Genomic DNA, 16,064 nt, shown 5'->3' with positions numbered 1-16,064 from the left:
GACACTGTGCTAACTCTTTGGGTGCTGTTTGTAAGTTGAGTCTGACCTCACTGCCCAAAGATACCTTCCCCTCTCCCTTCCCCCATACCAACCCCCGTCCCTTTATCCCTCGTGCTTCACACGCACGACAACCTGAAACCTTTCCCTGCAGTGCATACATAAGTCTCAGTACATTTGAAAATCTTTGAGACCACCGAGAATGATTTATGATTTGTGGCTGAAAATATTAAGGGTAATTTAAGATGCTTTTTAAAACTTATCCTAGTTGTATATCCTGTCCCTTACCGAGAGTATATGTGTATAATGCGTACGCGCGCGCGCACTCGTACACAAATATATATATATATATATATATATATATATATATATATATATATATATATATATATATATATATATATATATATATATATATATATATATATATATATATATATATATATATATATATATGACGAATACGTAAAAACATGACACGAAACCCATCCACAGTGACAAGAAAAAAGATAAAATTGCCAAGGTTGGAGTGAGACAAAACCCAACAAGCCGATGAGAACGAAATGGACATAAACTTTCCAAAAACAAATTCTGATCTGAAATTATATTATTCGTTAATTCCGAGACACGTTTGCTCGTTATTCTGAGCTTGATTCACGTAGATAATGTGTGCTTGCTCACGTAGGCCTACATATCAGTCTACACGCGCACAATGGACCATAGAACCTTTACAATTCACAAAAGTTGTTCTAGGGGAAGATGAAATTTTATTAGAGCAGTGCTTGTGTTGAAAAGAAAGAACATATATATACATATATATACAATAAAAGAAAATTAAGGCATTTTCATTTCTGTATTGTTGAATTTAGTTGGATTCGTCTAGATGATTCACCTTCCTTGTTCATTTCACATTATATACATAGACAGAGACATACACAATATATGTAATATGCAATATATTTCTTACTAATGCTCTATCTAATAAGATAGAGCATTAGTAAGAAATATATTACTGAAAACAGAGGTAGTGTACGTTTCTGTTTGGGAATATGAACTAAATTGAAAGAGATATATTTACCACTTCGCTTCGGTTAAGCTTGTTTGTTCTAAAAAGGCACAAGAAATCAATAGATGGCGTTTCTTTAATTCAATTTAAAATATAGGACTGATTTGTGTACCGAGACGACGAAGTAAAAACAAGAAATGTAACGGAATGTTACTTCTGGCTAAGATAGATGTCTTTAAACGTAAACTCTCCTGTATCTCTTTTGTGAATTAACCATTTTTTTTTCTTTTTTTACCAAAATCCAATTATATCTCGCACTGTGCCCTGAGTACAAATAAAAGGTTTAAATACATTAATCTGCCCTTCGGACTCTACAAAGCGGAAAAGATAGAAAACGAAAGGGGTAGCTCTTCTAAACCGAAGCCAGTTTTTAAACATTTCGGAAGAGCATAAAATTAAGTATGTTTTACCTCTTCCTTTTCGTGTAAGTTTCATGCTGAAAAACTACAAGTAAAACAACAACGGGAGAATGAGAAAACAAATAATATCCAAATTACAAGTAAAACAACCAAGGAAAGAACAAGAATAATGCAATAAGCCTGTATTTTCTTGTCCTTCCACTTCGCTGATCTACTTGCAGGTCTGACCCAATGAATTTTCTTAAAGCCAGACGCAGACATAAAGGTATATATGTCTATCTATATATATCTATATATATATATATATATATATATATATATATATATATATATATATACACACACACACACACACACACACACACACACACATATATATATATATATATATATATATATATATATATATATATATATATATATATATATATATATTTCCATCCCTTTTCTAATTGCTCTTCCTTTACGCTGATGCACATCTCAGAGGAAAGTGTACTCGTACTTATATATGATATTACCGCGTACTTTGTAAAGCAAATGTGCCCTCACTATTATCACTGATTTGGGAAAGTCAGCAAATACTTATCTTGGGTATGGGCATGTTTGCTTTCCGAATATATTTCAATTCAGTAAAATCACTGAAGTTTGGATTACAGAGCGATTATAGACATGTAAGGATGGTAAAACGTTTATAGTGACTTTATTTTAATATATTATTGATATACGCTTGAAATTGAACACACACACGCACGCACACACACATATATGTATATATGTATGTAAGTATATATGTGTGTATGTGTATATATACATATATACACGTGTGTGTATGTGTGTTTGTATACGCACCGCACTGTATTTATGTGTATATATATACATAGAGACACACATATACACACACACATATATATGTGTGTATATATATATATATATATATATATATATATATATATATATATATATATATATATATATATATATATATATATGCATGAATGTGTGTACCTGTGTATGTATGTATACATGTTTGTATACGTATATAAATGTGTACACATCTATCTCTATACGCAGACCCTTCGACACACAAAATGCCAAGTTCTCCTTCTTGTCTCGAGACGCGATTCATCTGCTCATTTGTTCTCTGTGTTTATGCGGCGTCACTCCGGCTGCCTTATTCTGCGGACTTTCACATCCCGAGAAAGCATTACGTGTCGTCTCCTGCCTTGTCCGCATCGCCACGTAGCCGCAAATCCTAAGACACTGCGCCGGGAGGATGACTCAGGTAAAGTGCTTCATTGATCACTTACGTACATACTCTCAGACATACACATCGCATAGATATGTGCGTGTTTTTATGTATATATATACATACATACATACATGTACATATATATATATATATATATATATATATATATATATATATATATATATATATATATATATATATATATATATATGCCTGTGTGTGTGTGTATGTGTGTCTGTGTGTGTATATATGTCTGTGTATGTGTGTGTAGAATATCAACTTTGTGTTCTTTGGTAATAAAATCTAACATTTCCATTACACAAACCACTCATTAGTGTAAGTGGAACACCCATTTGAAGGATTAAACACTGAACATGCAAAACAAGATAAGTGAACCTTTAGAACGCGGAAGCAGATGCCAACAACTCTATTTATTATGTACCCTTCTACAGTTTCTCAGCATTCCTAATTATTTTATTTTATTTAGATTGATGGTACGTGTTTCCTTGCTTCAAGTCTGCCCATAACATTTCAGTTTTAATGAGGTTAGGGCATTAGGTTGAGCATAACGTAAAGGGTTATGGTTTTGACAAATTATCTTTAAGCAAGTCTGGAGTTTCATATTTGTGCCCAAAAAATAACAAAATAACACCAGTTGTATAGTGATTCTTGTCGAAAGTCAAGATCCACAATAAAATATAACCGTTACGCTCTAAATGATTCTGGAGCTTCGTCTGTAGTTAGTGGATCGCTTAACCTTACATCGAACTCAAAAAGACATTCGACTCGTTGTATCGGAAGGCGATTGAGGGATTGGCCCAAGAAAAGAAACCATGAAATAGATTAACATTTTCGGGAAGTGGGTACCTTTGCAGAGGAACCAAGTTATTTGTCTTGAGGACCCTAATGCTGCTGTTTTTTTTTTCTTCTCTCTCTCTGAATGGTAGCGATACTTAGGACTCTATCCAGCTCCATGGAATCTTGTCTTGGTGCCCTCTGCAATTGGTCCTTGCGTCTGGACCACATTTCCAATCCCAACAGCTGAATAGTAAGAACGGCATAGGACCTGTTACTTGCAGAATCTAGGATCGCCAATTCACGCTACAGGGACACTTGGCTTGACTTCCTAAGGATGAACACGCCCTCTAGATGCACACACACACACACACACACACACACACACACACACACACACACACACACACACACACACACACACACACACACACACACACACACACACACACACACATGTGTGTGTGTGTGTGTGTGTATAAATACATACATATATACCTATGTGTATAGGTATACACACACACACACACACACGCAAACACACCCACACACACACACACACACGCACACACACACACACACACACACACACACACACACACACACACACACACACACACACACACACACACAAACACACACACACACACACACACACACACACACACACACACACACACACACACACACACACACACACACACACACACACACACACACACACACAAACAAACACACACACACACACAAACATATATATATATATATATATATATATATATATATATATATATATATATATATATATATATATATACACATATATATGTATGTGTGCGTGTAAACACTGACAGATAGATGGATAGGTAAATAGAGAAGGAGATCGATCGGTAGATAGATAAAGATATCAAACTTCTCGGTGCTGTCATGATACCCAATTCGGTGAAGTGAAAGGAAAGACATTTGATTTTTTTCATGCGCTTCACATGTAAGAAATTAATGTAAACTATGTGATCCTGATAGATATATGTTTTATAAACTTATGCGTTATTAAGTAATGCATTTAATTTATGCATTAATTCGCCAATTTCTTTATTTTCATTATTTATCAATTTACTCCAAGGAGCTACTAATTTCATTAAGTGTCTCGTTATCTCCCAGAACGCCTTCATCATCCCCAGTTTGAGAGCCATTTATATATATAGATAGATGAATTGGTTAATAGATTTCAAGTTTGCGTGTGTGTGTGTGTGTGAATTTCTGTGTGTGTGTCTGCGTGTGCGTGTGCATGTGTTTGAGTGTATTTGAGTAGAATTTAAACAGGTGAATATCAAGTCAATGCACCAAGATATCTACCGGGTAATGTAAACAGTTATGTAGGTAGGTAAATGCAAATTAATATAGGCAGATTAAACCGGATATACTTACAGTGTCCATGATAGCATTTGTGTTTGAGTATATTTAGGTATGAATTTTGTAGTTTCTTGATATTGCTTTGTTGCATATAGATGTTTGAAATCTATTCTGCATTTGGAAATAATATTTTCGTTTTATGTCTCAAAACATGCACTAACATCCTTTTAAAACCTAGTGGGAAAAAAAAGCTGAGTCAACGAACATCACATGATATTTCCTCCGCGGTTACTCACCAAACCTAAAACATACATAATTTCACCAATTTCTTTTTTTTTTACTTCAAAACATATCCAATCTAACAAGTAAATGTCCCGAATATATCCTCCACTGACTATTTCGCCGACGTCCGAATGTGGCGGCGGAGGCGAGGCTGACTCGGGACGGCCAAGCGACGTGTCTCCGTGTCTGTGCGTAAGCGACCCTCAGCCCGAGCAGACGACGTCTTCCTGCAGGAGATAAAATGACTGAAAATTCCCAACCTTCCAGTGATCGGGTGAGATTTCTTGTCGTGTTGAGATCGCTCGTCGTCTTTGCTGTCGTTGTGGCTGGTTGGATCTGGAGATAGGGTCGTGTGGAGGCCTCCGGGAGCGAAGGGGTATTGGGGTCCGTCAGGAGAGTGATGCGGCCCAAGGAAACAACTCATGATGTTATTAAGCCTTTGAGGGGGTTTCCTCTCACTGGATGTCTTTATTTCCCGACAGTGACGTGGGTTTCCTTTCCTGAGATCTACGAGGCTTCCAAAATGGATTATTTTCAGCCGGATTTGGGGAAAATAATTGGTCCATTGAGTCCTCGGCCATTAATCCCAAGTCACGGCGGAAATCAGGCGTGGATTTCATTTTATAATTTATTTTATTTCATTTTTTCTTCTCGGAGAGAGAGAAAAAAATCGTTGTAGGTTTTAGGGATTTTAGAGAGCGTTTGAGATGATTTTCGAGAATAGTAAATTGTAGGAATAGGAAGAAAGACATTCGTCATTAAAAACATATATGAAACACATCCATTAATTGTAAAACAGTCTGCACAAAGTATAGGGTTAATAGATTATGTTGTTTAAGGATCAGCACATTAGGTGATGCCGTGGTTTCTAGAGATTAGCACATAACAGATCTTGTAACCCCTCCTGCACTTTGTGCATAACAGATCTTATAGACCCTCCTGCTCTTTGTGCTTTGGAAGTGGTCATCAAACCTCCACCACATGATTTTCTTATTTAAGATAGAGGTTTTATTCCTTTATATATTTTTGTCTTTGAATACGGAATTAGGCCAAGCTCTCTTTTGCCAGAATATAAGTGGTGGTGATTTGTTGATCCTTACCGGAATGGGAAGTGTGATGTGTGTTCTGCTCTGGTTGATTGAACCGATTTGGGTAATTGGAATAGCTTCACATAACAGATGGTGGAAATTTTGATATCCTTGGATTTGTCAGTATACTGTCCAAATATTTTAAGATTGTACTACAGACACACCCCATACCCACAATCTTGGCCCTGATAACAGCAACATGTGTAGACAGAGGGAAATGGACACCACCATCTTATAAAGCAGAAAAAATATAATAGGATTTCATATAGTTTAAGCTGCAGTGGTCTCGTATTTACAGGAAAATAAAAAAAAAATGTACACCAGCATATATATCCCATCATTAATGTAGCGTATATCCTGGCATATAGGTATTAATTTTTTGAAAAACTGGGTTGCCATATATCCAATTTGTGGTTAATACAACACAGAGCAACGTATAGAGATAGAGAGAAATGGACACTGCCATCTTATAGAACATAAAAAATAGTCTCGAACAACACTGATACAACTGCTGCCTCATATTTACCACAAAATGACACAAAATATCTATTGCATATCACTACTCAGCAACTGTCCATAACACCCCCATACAGCCAGAGTTCTTTAATGTCCGTATTCTGTTAGTTGGCACGAAGTGCTAATAAAGGGGGGTACAAAGGAGCTTGCACCCCTCTTTAGGAAATAAATAGAAGGTAGGAAAGATAAGGTTTGGAGTGAGCATGAGAAAGACTTAGCATCATTCATTCTTGCATGTTGGTTGTCCATTCTACTCTGCCTTGAATACATGGAAGATTCTTTGGCTTCCATTGAAGGGGTTAGGGGCTTCATTAGACAATATAGTAAGTGATTCTGTATATTATTCATATTTTACCCTGTAATTTTCCTGTTATCTTTCATACCTTCCCCTGCTATCAGGGCCAAGATTGTCGCTAATTGGGGAGGGGGGGGAGTTCTGTGGCATAGTTTTGATATACATAGATAATAGACAGTGATTGTAGTCTATTGGTACCATAATTGTTGTGATCAGTTATGTGAAGTTATTAAAAAATAATAAAATCTTATTTGGTGATTGTTACCAACGGGACCCTATTGAGTGATAGCCATGGCCTGTGTAACTTTCATGTATCGGCAAGAGCATCTATATATGTCGATTCTGGGAAGAGAGAGCTTGAACAATTTCTTATGATTATAATCACTAGGGAGGTCTTTGGGATTTACCATGCTAGATTAGATATGATGGAGGAAATTTGTTGTTAACTGTACTGACCAGCTCAAAACTGATGATCTCCACTTGAGTCATTGCAAGTGTTTATAGTTGATTGCACAGTTATCCTTTTCTTTTACCAATTAATTATTATGGGAATGCTTATCACTGCAGTACAGTTATTTTGTATGTAATTTTTGATTGTAGAGATAGTGCTGATAACTTCCCTTTCAAGTTAGTAGGTGGAGGTAGATTTTGCAGACAAAAAATGATTTTTGTGGGAGCAAGCTTGCATCTAGCTGTTTGAAAAATGTGAATTGAGAATAAGTTTCTCAGCCAGGCCATTTCTTGATCTTCAGAAAGGGTGTGAAGAATTTCATTTGCATTGACTTTTTAGATTAGGGATGTAGGGTCATACTTCATTCTCCTTAGATGACGTCAAAGTTGGCTGTTAATATAGTATGAAATTTCAGTGTTCCAGGGGACTTAGCCTCCTCCTTGGTGCATGGATTGTGTGATTGATATCCAAGTGATGATATATGTTGAGAGATAGAGAGAGAGAGAGAGATTCTATTACAGCCCACCCCATATACTATCTGCATATAAACTCATTAATTTATGTATTGCTGAGTTTAACTCAGATTTTTGTGAAATTTACTTTTTTACCTTTTTAACCCAGTATCACATATTTTGAAGCCGAAAATAAAAGATTCCGGGCAGCTACAAAATTGGCGCGCAGTGCTGGCCCAGACTCTACCCGCCGCTGCTACAGAGCGCGAGCCCTGATACAGCGTCACACTGGCGGGACGCCCGGAAATGTTTATTTTTTCGGGTGTCTCATATGTGGGACACCAGTTGTTAGTGGGTTAATATCTTTCTCAGACTTTGGGCCATATTTCTATTGAATACAATTTTAACATTTTTCTTTTAATATCTGATGTCAATTGCTTTAAATCAAAAATATTTATCTGGTATCTGAAGTGCTTGCTTTTCAAGTCCTATAAATTTGATGTTTCATATTTTCAAGACACTAACACTCCCATATGAGAAAAGAATAAGAGCTCATAGCTTTGCCGGTCAATGAATCTCCAAGCTTCGCCCTAAAGTTGATTTTTTTATAATTAGCCCACCAGGCTAGTAAATTGAGTTTTTTACTTGCCTGCAGTGTTTCACTAGCCCCAATATTAAATTTAACACTAGATTAATCAAACACTACTTCTTTGAATTTGATTAAGAGATCATCAATAGATTTAATGTAACTTCTTGCTCTAACAAGTTCTAGGTCTACTCGGCTGTCAGTGTGCTGCATGCCCGATTTGCTGTTGTCTGCTTTTTACTAGTCTGCCGGGCTAGCTAAGTAGTGTATTTAACTGGCCTGCCACTGGTTTTACTAGACAATGACCATCGGGCTAGGCCTAAGGTTGAGCCCTGATCTCAAAAACTTTTGAATCACATTAAATTACACACACACAAAGAAAGTGCCGCCTAACTTAAATGGAATATTTTGTTGTTGGTTACCATTATAAGAAGTCACTAACCCTTATGGAATGACTAATCTGTCAAGAATATCTGAGGAAAAGTTTTGTAAATGAACCATTTGGCAGTGGAAGCAGTTCTTTGATTAATGACCAATGATGTTAACCCTTTGTTACCAGGATGGTATGTATATACATGCCATGTCCACTGTAATTTAGCCACCAAGTGTCAGTTGGTAGTCCTACTTGTCTCACCTTTTTAACTTTTTTCTTAATTTTTAAAAAGATCCTTTTTTATTTTCATTGCTAACAGTTTTGTTAATATTGTGATAGTCATAATGTCAACAATGATAATTATCATCTGTATTACAAGGATTATGAAGATATTTTTCTAAAAAATTCAAGCAGTGGGGAAATATGTTGGTCACATGTGGGGCCACTGATTAACTCATTGGTGGCTGAGAATTCGTGTGCAAACAAATTCACAAAACAAAGCTGCACCTGGCAGGAGGGGTTTGAATTATTTTCTACTGATAATAGCCTTATCTAGGGATTAAGCTCTCAGAACAAAAAGCATTTATTATCAATGGTTCTTTCAGGATGCTTGTCTGAAGGATTATACTTCATGGTAGTGGGGCATCATTTTTAGTACACCTTTGATTAGAAGTTTCAAGTTTGGCGACGGGTTAGAACTGTACCCTGATCCTTGAGTAACAATGACTGTACCAGGTTTACCTATCCATACCAGTACGCTGTGTTTCACACTTGTCTTTATTGCAAGCTTTCATGCCTTGCATCAAAATTTTCCGGATTTTCTTTTCTAGTGTTTATTCAGAATTCAATCTTGAAGTATGAAATAGAATTTGCTTACCAGATCATATTTTAAAATTATCTGTATATGGTTATTATCTATGATTTTTTATATTTTATAATCTGATTGTATCAGGGAGTTTAACTTGTTGATGCATATATACATGTACTGTCCATATGATTTTAGTTTATTTCATTTTGTGAATGAACAGATGGCTCCACAAGGGCTTAATTATTTATTAGGCCAAACTGATTTCACTTGTCTATCTTGTTCCTTGAATTATTAATGTTCATAATGTCCTAATAATGATGCCAATGATGGTAATGACAACATTGATAACTGATGATGGTAAGAGAAACAAAAAACTTTTCCCCAAAAAACAGAAGGGAATGGGATAAACAGGTGAAGTCAGGAAGATCTAATGATAGAATCTAGAGACAATAGAATTGAAGCTGCAAAAAAGTACAGCAGCTTTGCTTGTGAATTACACCATTGGATTCAAAGTCTGGCTGGGAATTTAAAGATTGGATTTAATTATTCTTCTTTTTCTTATTCTTCTTTTATTGTTATTGAGTCTGATTCCAGTAAGAGTTTATGCTATATGATTAATTTGCACAAGCAGTTAGATCAACATGTGTACAAATCAGATAAAGTTGATAGATTTAATAACACTGATGAGTGATATGCTTTTGCCTGAAATGTGTGCTAAGTATTGACATTAGATAACCTTTTCAAATGTACAGTTGCGGAATTATATTTCAGTACACTTGCTGGGTCCTACTTTTGTACAACTGGCAACCAATCAAAGTAAACATAGCGTCAATAGTATTTTTATGAATGAGGCTAAAATTCTAGGTAGTTTGTAACAAAGTGTGTGATTGGTTGAATATAGATAACAGCACTGGGGAACTATTATTTCAAAGCTAATGTATAAAAAGTAATAAAAAGAGATTTTGATGTAAAGGCTTGACATGCTAATTTCATCTACACTTACACATATGCTGTATTACACTGCATTTCATTAGCACATGTATTGGGAGTGGGTTCTCCTTGAAACCACCTAGCTAGTAGTTGCTAGAGTTGAAACAAGCAAACAAATATTTTCTCGCAAAGGTGTTCAAATGTGGATGTGACTCCTCAAAGAATCGCCAAGACTTATGGCATAATGATAGCTGATTTTACATACACTTTCGTAACTTACCACCAAGCATGACTTCGGATTTTCATAAATTTTCAATCAAGTGATTGATTCAGGCAAAAAAGGATTTTCAAACAATTATTCACTCTATTAGTTTGATTAGCCTCTACTAGATGGTGCAGCCACCATAAGCATTTACAAAGGTCTCAATGAGTTTGCCAGGATTTTTCACTGATATGTCTAATGTTGAAAGAAAGTAAATGCCGCCTCCCACCATAAGTGTTGCCATTTTGATAAGAGCTATTAGCATTTGAAGAATATCACCCCTACAAAGTCAACAATAACTAATATTTTGTTGAAGAAAAAGATAGATCAAATGGCTTGCTTAGTTTCCAAAAATATTCATTAATACACTTGTTGGTTATTTATATTCGACCAGTCACACTCCTTGTTACAAACTACCTAGAGTTTTAGCTTCATTCTTAAAAATACCATTTATGCTATATTTACTTTGATTGGTTGCCAGATGTATAAAAGTAGGACCCAGCAAGTGTACTGAAATATAATTCCGCAACAGTACATGTAAAAATAATGTGTGTGTTTATATATATGTATGTATATACAAGTTTATATATGCATCTATGTATGTTGTATATATATGCATATATGCTTACATGTGTATGTGTGTATTTGTATGTATATATATGTATATGAAAATGCAAATTGCATATACATATATTCATACATAAAGTAATGGATGGAAGGTAATAAGGTAATGAAAACTAAGAATTGACAATCCACAGGGGGAGCTTGTGGCTGCAGGTGAAGGCGAGGGTGAAGGTGACCAGCAAGTGGCATCAGAATCAGATGCCGCAGCCGCGCAAAATGCCCAGCAGGCTCGCCAGCCCACGGCTGGAGAGTCTTTCATGTCAATAACCAAATCTCTCATCATCAGAGCCATAATCATCTACTTCATCACATCATTCTTCAGGTAAGAGTTTCTTGTGCTGTTTCATATTGGAAGGGAGACTCAGCTCATGATGATTATGTTGATATATTGCATGGTGTATAATTGGTTAACATTTTCATATCTATGCTTCTTGTTTGAAGGGAGAGACCATTAATGATGATGATATATTGCATGGTTTATAATTGGTTAACATTTTCATATTTATGCATAATCTTCTTTTCCATAGACGACCACAACAGCCAACTGGACCTCAGGGAGGACCTGAAGGACAGCAAGTCACACGCGCTCGCACACCAGCCCTAAATCTATTCCAAGATGGTGATAATCTGGACCTATATGTGTATATATCTGAATTAGAAACATTCTCGGACTTTGACGATCCAGAATCTTTAGTGTGGGTAAAAGAAGATATAGTTTATGGAGACTGGACTTCGGGGCCTGACAGTGACGGCACCTACTATCATTCTCTGAAAATCCCCACTACAGAGGTAAGAGTACTTTGGTAAAGGATTGTGAGCTGTCTCATCATACACCAGTCATTAATTGTATATATATACTTGTATACTTGTATATATATACACACATTTGCATGTGAGGTCTCATGTAAGAGTGAGTGAGTTAGTGATTCACTGTGATGCATGTCAGTGAAAAGTTTAGTTCAAGTGTTGCAAAATTTTGCTATCATATACTGGAGTGTAACCAATTAGGGATGTTAGCAGACAATTAAATATATGTAGTTGTCATAAATGAAATTGTTAATTATTTCCGTCAGTAATAACAGAATCTCTGAATTTTCATTTTTATTATTTTTTATCATTATGATAAATGCTTTATATCATGATCAGTAGATTTATTATGATTTATGATAAGCATCATTTGTGTAGACGATTGTTAACCAGATTACTATCATGATTTTTTGTTTTGTTTTTTCAGAATTTACGAAACAATGGGTCATTATTCGTCCATGTATATTTTGTAAAAAGTGGGTTTTCTCCAAACCCAGAAGCTGGAGAAGGCCTATACAATAGGAAATACACAACTTACAATTCTCAAAGACTCAACAAATATAAGCGTCGCCGATACAGGAAAACTAGTAACTTGATCACTGGAGAAACTGAATTATCACAGGAGGAAATCATGGTAAGTTGATGCTAAGGCTACCATTTCTATTTGAATATTTGTTGCTAGGTGTTCTTGGTTAGAGAAAATGTTTAGTCTTGTGATTTGTAGCTCTTTACAAAGGTAACGTACATGTATCTTGTATTTATTTATTTATTTATTCTATGCTTTCTCCATATTTAATTGCCCCTTTTTTATGTAATACTAATGTTGAAAAAGATTACATGAATGTTGATGATTACCATTTTTCTAGAGTTCGAAGTGTGTGAATGACATGCATCTATTCTGAATTGAAAGGATTAATTTCAGCTAAGATTGTAGTAGGTCTTCTATTTGTAATTAGTGAAGACATTGCACAGGAATAAGGTAATTTTACACTTCCCTTCAAATATTTTTAGAATTTAAATAGATTTTTGTGTAGAGAACAAAAGATATTTATTATCAAAAACAAAATCATAAAAAAAAAATCCAGCTGATAATTCTTGCATAGAGATTTTGATTTCTGTGAGTGGGTTATTTCTCATGTCGAGGGGCATGTGGTGTAATTACAATAATTCTTTATGATACAAAACAAATCTTTATTATCTGCAGAAAGCTGAGACCATGAAAGAAGAAATTATTTCCCACTGGCATCCAAACATAACTATCAATATTGTGCACGATTTCACACAATGGACCCAAGGTGCTGTACCTCCTCCTCTTGATGAGTATGTACAGTTCACACCCGCAGCAGATAGGTATGTAATGCTCTTTTATTTATTTTTTTTATGTTACATTCAAGTCTTAAGTAAATTGCCGCATAAGAGAAAACTATGGTATCATTTGTATTTAAAGTAGAGTTCTATGTAGTTATGTATTGATATCTATATAAAAGTAAGTGATACACAGTGTTAAGGATCTTGTGGTATTTGGTACATGAATTCAGTCTTCTTTTGATTTAAAAAAGTATATATTTTTTATTATCCCAAGAGCTTTTTTAGCTTTTTTAAAAGTTTTATTTCCAAATTTTAAAAAATTGCAATCTTTCACCATTTGAATTTATGTTTCATAAAAATGTGCTAATTGGTTTACATGTAAGAAAAAAATGTTTATTGAAAATCTTGCTGTCTAGTTTTGCAGTAATTAGGGTATAAAAACAGGTATAGTTAGTATGATTGGTACTTAGTAGTTAAAGTGGTACTTTAGCTTATATAAGTAATGCATGATATGAATAAATCTGCGTGAATATATTTCCCAGAACCTGTGATATAGTTCATTGGGCAGTTTATTACATCATTTTGTACATGTTTTTCTGTTAGTTGCAGCTAATGTATGTCCTTCATTCCAGATATAAACCTATCACATTCCTGAACACCTACTGGAACCTGGTGAGAGATTACCGACCCATCAACACCACCACAGAGACACTGGACCTGACTGTCACTTTCCAACCCCTCTCACTGTTCAAGTGGCAGCTCTATGCAGCCCAAGCCATGAAGAGCAGGTATGAGTGCCACTTAGATTTTCAGGAGGAGCAGGAGGAGGTGGATATGCAATTGTTTGATGAGGCAAAATGGGCAGGGTTAGCAGAGAATGAGTGTCCAGCTTTTGAGTTAGTTCAGGAATGAGGAAAGTGAAGAGGTCGTGAACTTGGTCTTGTTTATTGTGTGGCCTTTCTCGTGTGCCTTCATTCAGGTTTTGTGCGCTTTTTATTCCAAGGGAAGATTGAAGGAATTCTTGCTTTTTATGTTTTATGAGTGAATGGTTTGTTACTGAGTGTTCTAAGAAATAGAACTCACTTTTTTTATTTCTTTCCAAAGAATGAAACTTTAGAGATCCAAGATTAAGAGGTCTTAAAAGTCAGCTTTATCTTTTTCCTTCTATGGGTAATGGAAAATACACTGGCAATGATAAAGTCAACATCAGTTATCACAGCTGAAGAATTCATCTTGTAACTTATGCTAGGCTAAGAATACCAATAATATTATGGGTTTACCACTTCCTTTGAGAAACAATACAAAATTTGGTTAATGGATTGGTGGCAGTTGATTGATTGCTAAGACACAGTTTTGGTATATACTTCCTTTTATATTTGTATCTGTTCATTCTTGTATGTCAGTTGACTCTGGATATTTTAGTAATTTTTGCACTTTTGCACTTTATTTTGATTTTTTAACAGTATAGCTTTTTGTATGATGAAGCATTTTTTAAAATTGATTTGCTCTTCAAAGAGATTTAGCCAGATTGTTAAAATTATGTGAGCCCCAACCCAATGAACATTCACTATAAGGACATGCTTTTACATAGAAATAAATGTATATCTAAAATATAGGTAGATAAATGTGTATACATCTGATTGACTGATTTGCATTCATTTCTGTATAAATGCATGTCTGTATTTATGAATATTCATTGGGTCAGGCCTCGCATGTTCTTGACAAACTGTCTAGTCTACCTAAATTGGTTGTGGTGAGTGGGGATCTAGTCAATAACCCACCCTTCCCCATCTTTAGATTTTCATCTGTTAAAATGGTCATTTAAAAAGGTTGAACTATAAATACTTTCAAATTTCTCATGTAACCACTGGGAATAGGAAAAAAATAATAATGATAAAATGAATAGATAAATAATAGGCTTTCTAGTGATATAATTTCTTTTATGTATATATTTCTTTTGACTTGTACCTGCTTTATCTGTCTTCTTGTCTCATCTACCTTTCTGATCCATCTATCATATTTTTCTGCAAGTGTATGGGCATGCTCATGGATGGGAATGTTTGTTTGTGCTTATTGTTTCTTCCTTGTCTTTATTATTCTTTCTTCTCCTTGAAAACTTTGTAGTAGTCTCTGGAGGCCAGTACAAATATCCTTAAAGAATTTCTTGGTGGTTTCTCTGGTTTCTGGTGATTTTCTTCAACTTTTTCATTTCATTTATTGGACACTTATCTTTCTTCAGTTATTTTCATGCTTTATCTTATTGTTGCTTGCTTTGTTGGTAGTATGTATTATTGATTTTGCAGTCTGTTATCTGGTGATTGGGTCATATGCACAAGCTATTTCTTTGAACTGTTAGAATGTCTCAATAAAATGCTACTTCTTTCATTCTGCCTTTGCACTTATTCCTCTGCTTTCGGTGTATCTTCCATTTACTTTTCAGAATGATTTATAGTGATTTATGTA

At 35.1% G+C, this 16,064-nt stretch overlaps 1 protein-coding gene across 1 annotated transcript in view; it reads left to right on the top strand.

Annotated features, from left to right (window-relative positions):
* Positions 1-5,080: 5,080 nt before the first annotated feature.
* LOC113805247 (putative lipid scramblase CLPTM1) overlaps positions 5,081-16,064 on the top strand; it is a 25,494-nt gene continuing 14,510 nt past the window's right edge. The window contains exons 1-6 of the mRNA XM_027356217.2: positions 5,081-5,375; positions 11,621-11,808; positions 12,014-12,275; positions 12,721-12,927; positions 13,498-13,643; positions 14,234-14,389. Of these exons, the coding sequence (XP_027212018.1) occupies positions 5,343-5,375; positions 11,621-11,808; positions 12,014-12,275; positions 12,721-12,927; positions 13,498-13,643; positions 14,234-14,389 (992 nt within the window). The 5' untranslated portion in view covers positions 5,081-5,342. The remainder of the gene's footprint in view (positions 5,376-11,620; positions 11,809-12,013; positions 12,276-12,720; positions 12,928-13,497; positions 13,644-14,233; positions 14,390-16,064) is intronic.

Source organism: Penaeus vannamei, chromosome 4, assembly GCF_042767895.1.
Source record: "Penaeus vannamei isolate JL-2024 chromosome 4, ASM4276789v1, whole genome shotgun sequence".
NCBI lineage: Eukaryota > Metazoa > Arthropoda > Malacostraca > Decapoda > Penaeidae > Penaeus > Penaeus vannamei.
The sequence above is the reverse complement of the archived record's forward strand: the minus strand, read 5'-3'. Positions and strand labels throughout refer to the sequence as shown.